General features: G+C 64.1%; 1 protein-coding gene across 1 annotated transcript in view; it reads right to left on the minus strand.

The window, feature by feature from the left end:
* Nucleotides 1-303: 303 nt before the first annotated feature.
* Nucleotides 304-8041, minus strand: part of KIF5A (kinesin family member 5A) — an 18336-nt gene continuing 10598 nt past the window's right edge. Inside the window, exons 14-22 of the mRNA XM_012732278.1 lie at nt 7928-8038; nt 7562-7633; nt 7321-7425; nt 4785-5001; nt 4482-4635; nt 4168-4250; nt 3524-3551; nt 3155-3264; nt 304-2276 (exon numbers count right to left, since the gene is read on the minus strand). Of these exons, the coding sequence (XP_012587732.1) occupies nt 3186-3264; nt 3524-3551; nt 4168-4250; nt 4482-4635; nt 4785-5001; nt 7321-7425; nt 7562-7633; nt 7928-8038 (849 nt within the window). The 3' untranslated portion in view covers nt 304-2276; nt 3155-3185. The remainder of the gene's footprint in view (nt 2277-3154; nt 3265-3523; nt 3552-4167; nt 4251-4481; nt 4636-4784; nt 5002-7320; nt 7426-7561; nt 7634-7927; nt 8039-8041) is intronic.

Genomic DNA, 8041 nt, shown 5'->3' on the forward strand with positions numbered 1-8041 from the left:
CTCTGGGGATCCTCTCACCCCCCCGCACCTCTGGCCTACACCCCAGTTCTTGTATGTATAAATGTTAAAAACAAACAAACCCGAGTCCAGCCCAAACCCATGCTCTTCCAGGGTCAGCTGTATACATAAATACCTCTCTGAATGCAGTGAATTTACGTCTATTGACATGAAAGATGCCCAAGCAGGAAAAAGCCTGTGTGCAGAGAACAGCCAACACCTGGACGGCTGGAGGCCGCACCGTCCAGTGACGAGACAGGCACGGCGTGGACGGGCGTGGGACAAAGATGGACACCACCGCAGAGCCACCATTGAACCCATTTTATTTTAAAGGTGTCTATGTACATCAAGTAAATACACACGGGTTGTGCAGTCTGGTTTGTCTCCCACGCTGGCATGCAACACTTTGGCAGATGTGAGTGGGCAGGCAGGCGCCCTGTGACCCTCACTCTGGAGGGGCGCGGCGGGTGTGGGAGGAGTGGCGGGGACCTTCTGGCACGCGTGCTGCCTCTCACTTACGGCAGTGCACTATATTCCCTACATCTTGCTTGAGGGGAGGCTGTCCGGTCACCGCGCTCCTCCCTGGCCCTGCACCTCCCTGTTGTCTTAAGCGTTTACAGAGAGTCAGTCGGTGGCAAGACCCCACACCCCCCACTTGGCCCTGACATGCCAGGCTGGCAGACGAGCACAAGCTGGCAGGTGCAAAGGTATTTTCCCCTGCACTGGGCCTGGGGTCGCCAGGGTGCTTCGCCACGGGCTGCGGGCTGCGGGCAGGGGAGCCAGTGAAGTCCTTGCCTCAGAGCAGTGGCTTCCAAGCTAGACCCCACGGGGCCTCTCGGGACTGGTGAGGGGCTCCTTGGCCAAGGAAACATTTCCCACCAAATAAAGAAAATGCCAAGGTCTGCCTCACTTTGCACCTAAGACTTGCTCACGAAGACGCTTGAAGATCACTGTCTTGGATTTCTCCAAAGCCCCTCGTATTTTTCTCCCTGCATTTTCCTTAATTGCTAAGACGGACCCAACAGAAAAAGAGAGAAGGGACCTTCTTCAGGCCAACCCAGCTGGGGGCCCCGGCGCCGCGCTAAGTACCTTTCCTGACTGGAACGGGGCGGTGGGTCGCATGCCGCCCGCCCCCACCCCGGAAGGTGGCTACCTGGGCACCACCCTGCTGCCCCGTCTGGCCTGTGGCCTGCGCCTCCACCCGGCAGTTTCCCGATCACACGGGTGGCAGCCGGGCAGCAGCAGGGCGGCGGCCTTGGGCTCTTCCACTCTGGGAATCTGTCCTGCCCCTTTCTTTAAAGTGCACTTAACCCCAGGAGGGAGAAAAAAATTAGTAGCTAGCAGGGAAAAGCCGGGCCCAGCCGGAAAGGAAGGCTGCGCAAGGTAAGTGTTTTGCCAGTGAGCTGGGAGCCCGCAAACCAAAAGCTGGAGCTGCGGAGAACACACACCCAATATGGGAGAGAGAAAGGGACCCAGCTCATCACGGTGGCGAGAAAAAAAAAATCCCCAGGGGTTTCTCAGCAGTGTGTCCCGAAACCCAAGAGCCCGTCCTCCAACCGTCTCTCTCCAGCCGTCACCATGGACAGAGGCCCCACCGCCGCCCGGGGCAAGGTCTGCCCCAGCTTTCCAAAATACTTTGAAGCCACTCTGGCTCCTGGCCATGAGCTCTGGGGTAGAGGCGATCAAAAGGGTTTTGAGGAGAAAGGAAGCAGTCCCTTGAGAAGTCCCCGTCCGCAGTGTCTGGGGAGAACACGAAGAGGGGGGCGGAGGTGCACGCCCCCAGTTCAGGCGGCGGCGGCAGGTTCTGTATGTCACCTCGCAGTCCGTGCATCCCACCCTCCCTGTGCCATATGTGAGAGAGGGAGGGGAGGCTATTTCTATACTTTTATGCTGCTAAGACATCTTCTGCTTAAGGCTTTGTGTGTGTGAGTGTGTGCGCGCGCGTGAAGGATCACAGCCCTCTGGTTCCAGTTTTTCCTTTTACCCAGTGTGAGAGACGCATATATGATAAAGGAGAAACACTCCCCCTCCCCCCATTGCCCTAGATGAGGAGGGTATATACTATGCTTAGAAACTGCTAAATACATCATTAGATACTCGGAGAGTAAGACAGAGGAGAGAGACAAGCAGCAGCTGTTGGTGCCGATACAGAGTACAGAGAGATACAGAGGAGAAGAGGACAAACACACTACAGGCGGACAACAAGGGCCGGAGGGAGTTAGTATCAGAGACCACAGGTTTGCAGCATGCTGAGAGGAGGCCTCAGTCCCTCTTAGAAACTGGGGAAGAAAGAGAAAGAGGCTGTGAGGAACAACTCTGCACCCCCACTGCACAGGAACAGGTGGGAAGCGTCAGGCGGAGGCGTACAGTCCTACTCCTGTCCCGGCCCTGACACCAGGGCCCCTCCCAAGCGCAGACGCACCCAGAGCTGCCCTAAGCTCCCTGTCCCCATCCCGGCGTCTGGCCACCCCGCCGGTCTGCTCTGTGCGCCTGGCCGGTTTCCTGGGAAAATCCTGGCGGGGGTCCGCCTGGGTGCAGCCCAGATGAGACAGCCCTGTGCGCTAGTCCTCCAGGCCTCAAAGGGGGCAATGAAACCAGGCCCGGGGCCCCCGCCCAGGCCTAAGGCAGCACAGTGAGGCGCCTGGAGACACACAGGACCGGGCAGGTGCTGGCTGCCAGCGAGGACCTGGGGACACAGCTGCTTGCACGCCCTCCGTGGAGGGCGAGAGGGAGCGTGGCCCGGCAGTCTCCTCCAGCTCACTAGTGGCAGTGGCTTGACAGGTGCGGCAGTCAACCCAACGTCCCCCGTACGGAGAAGTCTTGGCTCAGAAAACACCCACCCAGCCACACAGACTTCGGGGTGGAGGATGCGTATCTGGCGCAATCCCAAGGTCTCCATCCCTCCAGCGCCTGCTGGGGTGCGGCCCCCCGAATCCACACCACCCTGCCCCACTTTGTTGGGTGCACGGCAGTGACCCCTAGTGGCAGGCGGCGGTACCGCGCCCGGTGTCAGTGCCCACGGGCCAGGGGCCCAGCAGCCGCCATGCATGGAAAAGGCTTTGAGAGGACCCAAACACAGACAGACAGAAACAGGCGGGAACAGGAAAGAAGCTGAGGGCCAGAGGCACCTGAGGCAGGTCAGAGGACGCGTGGTTACCTGAAAGTGCAGGTATGCAGCAGCCGGGGGATTAGCTGGCCGCCGTCTCTTGGTGAAGAGGGAAAAGCTTGGCCTGGTCCTCAGCCTCGTAGCCGCACGGCAGGTCGCTCCTGGGAGAGACCCAGCAGACACAGCACGCTCAGCAGCTGGACTGGAAGCCTTTCCGCGGCGGCTGGGCAGGCCAGGCCCGAAGGGGCTGGCTCCCACGGTCCCAGGGGAGGGAGCGGCAGCAGAGAAGGCCAGACCACCAGATGGGGCCTCCCAGCCCACACTTCTCCCCCCCCAAGGCTCCCGGAGCTCTGAGCCCGGCCCAGCAGCCAGAGTCTTTGCTCTGGCGCCTCCCCGATGCCCGGGCGGGGGCTGCTGCACCTGTTGTCGTTGATGTCTGTGGCGTTTCCTGGAGACATCACCGGAGAGAATACAGAGAAAAGAGGAAAAGGAAAGCGGGGCTAGAAACCGTGTCCCCCGCCTTCCTGGCAGCGCAGGGCTGGGGGCAGAGGGACCCGAGGGCACAGCAGACCCCTCCCATCGCCCTGATCCCCGGCCAGCGGGAGACCCCAGGGCGCGGCAGACCCCGCCTGTCCCCCGCTGCCCCCTCAGCAGTGTGGTTCAGTCCATGTGCCTGTTCTGCTCCCCGCTGTGTCTCTGGGGAGTCCTCTCACCCCACCCCCTGCACCTCTGGCCTGTACCCCAGTTCTTGGTACATACATAAAGAAATCTTAAAAAAAAAAAAGACTCCCCAACCCCCTCTTGCCCTAGTTCCTTAGAAACAACAGCCGACCGGGCCGCTAGCTTAGGCTGCCCAAGCTGCACCATCACTGTTTGAGGAAAAGCCTCCCCGCGCCCCACACAAGGGAGGAAAGGGGGCGGGGAGGCGGGCGGGGACAGGTGACAGGGGACAGGAGCTGCGGGCCGGGCACTGGAGCAGCCAACGGTCAGCGTCATTTGCTCTTCGTCTGTTTTCCAACTCGCCCGGGGGACCCCAAGGCCAGCCACCCAGTTTCCCCACTCACCGTTGTCCATGCTGGCCTTCTGGTAGGAGACCAAGGGGCTGCCGGCAGACACGGCCCCGCTGCGGGCACAGGGGTTGGCAACGCTGGGTGAGAGGGAGAGGCGGCCTCTGGCGCCCACCGGCCATTACCCCGAGGACCCAGGGAGCCCGCTTACTGCCCGAGAGCCCCCAGAGAACAAAGGGCCCGGGCGTGGCTCTGGGAGGGCCAAGCCCTGCTCCTGGTCGGGGCGTCGGAAACGCAGAGGGCCCAGTGTTACCCAGCTCGCCGCCCCGCTCAGCCCGGCGCGGGCCCAGCCCAGGCCCCTGGCTACTCACTACATGTCCGAGGTGGAGCTAGGTGGGGCCGGCAGGTAGAGGTTCTGGTAGTTCTGGAACAGGCTGTTGGTGTAGCTGACGCACTCGGGGCTGCGGGAGCCGTAGGGGTTGGTGGGGGAAGAGGCTGGGTAGTGGCCAGGCCGGACGGGCTTCGCTGCGGTGGAGAGGGCCGGGCGTGAGGGGGAGCCTGAGGCCGCCGCCCGGGGTCACTCGCCGGGGTCACTCGCCGCTCAGCGCTGACTCACTCCCGCGCTGTTTGAGGAGGGGCGAGGGTGGGGGGCCGAGCCGGCCGCGGCCGCTCACCAATCTGGGCGGAGTGGCTGCGCTTGCTGGAGCTCTTGTAGCGGACGGCCTCCTTGATGCGGTCCACCTCCTGCTGGTAACGGCGCTTGTCCTTCATGGCGCCCTCCTTGGCCTCCTTCAGTGCACCCTCCAGGGCCTTAACTCTCTCAGCCGTAGCCCTAAGTCGTTTTTCCAGTTTAGGAAGCTCACAACGCAGATCTGCATTGTCACGTACCAGCTGGCGGGCGCGGGAGAGAGGAGCCCAGTCAGGGGAGCCCAGGCCCTCCCCAGGGCCGCGCCCCCTGCACCCCGTCTGCTTTCCTGGCCTGTTCTCGGTCTCCCTGAGGTGGGGGGGCGCGGCACCCCGCCCCTGGCTCCTCCGGCAGAGCTGCCCCCTCGCAGCTGCCAAGCAGCAGCCCGGGGCGACCGTGGGTCACCCAGAGGCGGGCGCGCAGGGGCACAGCGGTTTGGAGGGTGAGCGCGGTGTGGAGCGGGGTGCACAGCAGGGGCGGCAGCTGGGGGACAGGCCGGCCCCCTCACGCACACGCAGCGCCCCGTGCAAGGCACGACAGCACCTGCGGTCACTCAGCAGCTGCGGTCATCACCCGGTTTGCCGGGCTGCCCGCTGCCACGCCACAGAAAGGCGGGCGGGGCTGGCCGCGGGCCCCCCAGGCCAGGAGCGCGGGAGGCTGGCTCGGAGGGCATCGGGCAGTGGGCCCTCTGCGGGTCAGGGACCCTGAGGCAGCCGTGCGGCTCCCCTGCAGCAGCTGGCGGGCCTGGCCAGGCCGCGTGCAGCTGCGTTTCTGCCTCACGGGCCTCCCTGGTCTGCGGCTGCTGAGACAGAAATCAGGGAGAGCCGCTGTCCTCCGGGGGAGCCGTTTAGGGGACTCAGCAGAAGCCGAGATCCACGAGGGGCAAAGCGGGGCCGGCGGTCACTTGGGCTGGCCAGGACGCGTGGCTCAGAAGTCAGTCAGTCACGAGACGAAGACTGATTCTGCGCCGCCGAGGGGGTGTCTGGGGGTCAGAGCCACCGAGGGAGGGTGGGGAGCGGCCAGGGGCCGTGCGGAAGGGCAGTCTCCATTTCACCAGAAGACCCGGGGTGGACGGTGGTGACGTCACTGGAGACCACGGCCACCCCGGACCCGCCGGGCCGAGCACGAGACAGGAGGGCCCAGCTCTGCGGACGTGTGCTCCCCGCAGTGAGAGCCGCACCCCGTCTTGATGTCGCTGCACTGCTCTATGGGGAGCCCAGGGGCAGACGTGGCAGCGAGGCTCTGCGGGCCCCAAAAATGAAGCGCGCCCCAGACCACCACTGGCTGCCGCTCTGGGGTTGACTTCACGACCGTAAAGAGACGGAAAGAGGGGCCCTCCCTGGCGGCGCAGCGGGCTGGACGCAGCGCTGCGAGCTGGCCGTGGCCGCCTCAGGGCAAGTTCGGAGGTGACCACAGGGCGCGGCAGAACCCCGTCTCCCCGCTGCCCCCTCAGCAGTGGACTTTGTCCATCTGCCTGTTGTGCCCCCCACTCTGTCTCTGGTGAGTCCTCTCACCGCCCCCGCACCTCTGGCCTGCACCCCGGTTCTGTGTGCATGAATAAATACATCTTAAAAAAGCAAAAAGAGAAGGAAAGATGTGCTGAGTCTGCTGTGCTGGGAAGAAAAGACGTTTAAGCTGCAGTTTACCGAGCCTGAGCGCAAACGGCCCGAAGGCGGTGTGAAGGGACCGGACGTCAGGCTGGCCTTCGGCCGAGGGGAGCCTGGGCCTCGCCTGCTGCCCGGCTCCCAGGACCGCCCTCCTGCGCCCCGGACCTGGAAACCCAGCCACCCCCCGGAGCCGCAGCGAGCGGCGAGGGGCGGGGGGCAGCGCCACACCCGGGTCTGAGCGGCCGGCGGCCGGCGGGCTGGAGGCTGGAGGAGGCCACTGTGCCCGCCGGCCCGGCCCACGGAGCCCTCTCAGGGCGAGAGCCCAGCCCCCGGCTCCTCCCTGCCGTGGCTCTCCAGCTCTGGCAGTCTGACGGCAGCCTCACTGCGGGACGCCCCAGTGGGCAGCCTCACTGCGGGACGCCCCAGTCCCGGCACCTCTTTCCCTCCAGCTGCGTGGCCTGGGGGGATGCAGGCTGGGAGGGGGAGAAGGGGAGACAGGCCCAGAACAGGACAGGGTAAAGGGGAACCGCCGGGAGCAGGAAGAAGGGACTCACGGCCCCCCCTGGTGGAGAAACGGGCGCAGCCCCTGCATCCCCGAGCTCAATGCCCGGCCAGGGAGGGACCCCAGGGCCCCGCAGCCCCCTCCTGCCTCCCCGCTGCTCCCTCAGCGGTGGACTGCAGTAGATCCACCTTTCTGCTCCCCGCTCTGTCTCCAGGGAGTCCTCTCATCCCCTCACCGTAGGCCTGCACCCCAGCTCTTGGATGCATTAATAAATCTTAAAAAAATAAGAGAGAGGAGGGGTCCAGGGGCAAAATAAGGAAGACATGCACGTCGATGCCCCTAAGTCCAGGGGCCTCCGAGGCTGTGGCATCCTGGCCCCGGCCCCAAGAGCTCTCTGCACCCCGCCCTCCTTTTACCTGTTTGTGAACCTTTGTAAGCTGTTCCAGGTTGTTCTCAAGAAAGGAAATCTTCTGCTTTTGGGAGTGAATCCCCCCACTGTCCTCGGGCTCCATTTCTGCACTCTGAGCACAGACAGAGGGAAGAGGCGGCTGACCACGCCGCAGGGGTCTGCCCAGCCCGGCCCGGCCGGCCCCAGCCAGCAGCTCCGCGGTCAGGAGGGCGGCCGCGCGCTGGGCGGCGGAGGGGGCCGGCACTCACTTTCTTGACTCGAGTCGTGACGTCTTGAACGAACAGCTTGCGAAGGTTGTGGAGGGTCTGGAGTTCCCGGGCCTGGAAAGAAGGGACGGCAAAGTGGGCTGGGCACAGGCCGCTCACCTTCTCCCTCCACAAGTACTGGAACTTCCCGTCCAGCTAGTCAAGCGGGTCACTCATCTTTTGGAAAGATGTGCCCGAGTCCAGCCACTGCCTGCCTTTGCGGAAGGGCAGGAGTGGGATTAGAGAGAAAGAAAGGCCCCCGGGGCGCTTCCCCCACCCCACGAGGCCACCGGCCCTGCCCTGACCCCCACCGAGGCCTCCGGCCCTCCCCCCACCAGCCCGCTAACTCGGCACAAGGAGACTACTCACAACTGTCTCCTCCAGGCCCTTGAGGTCCTGCTTGGACTGCTCATGCCGCTCGTACAGAAATCTGGAAGCAGAGGACACCAGATGCCTGAGGACCCCCTCCTCACCCTCCTCCTC

The sequence above is a fragment of the Condylura cristata genome, unplaced genomic scaffold (genome assembly GCF_000260355.1).
Source record: "Condylura cristata isolate star-nosed mole 26May11 unplaced genomic scaffold, ConCri1.0 scaffold00034, whole genome shotgun sequence".
NCBI lineage: Eukaryota > Metazoa > Chordata > Mammalia > Eulipotyphla > Talpidae > Condylura > Condylura cristata.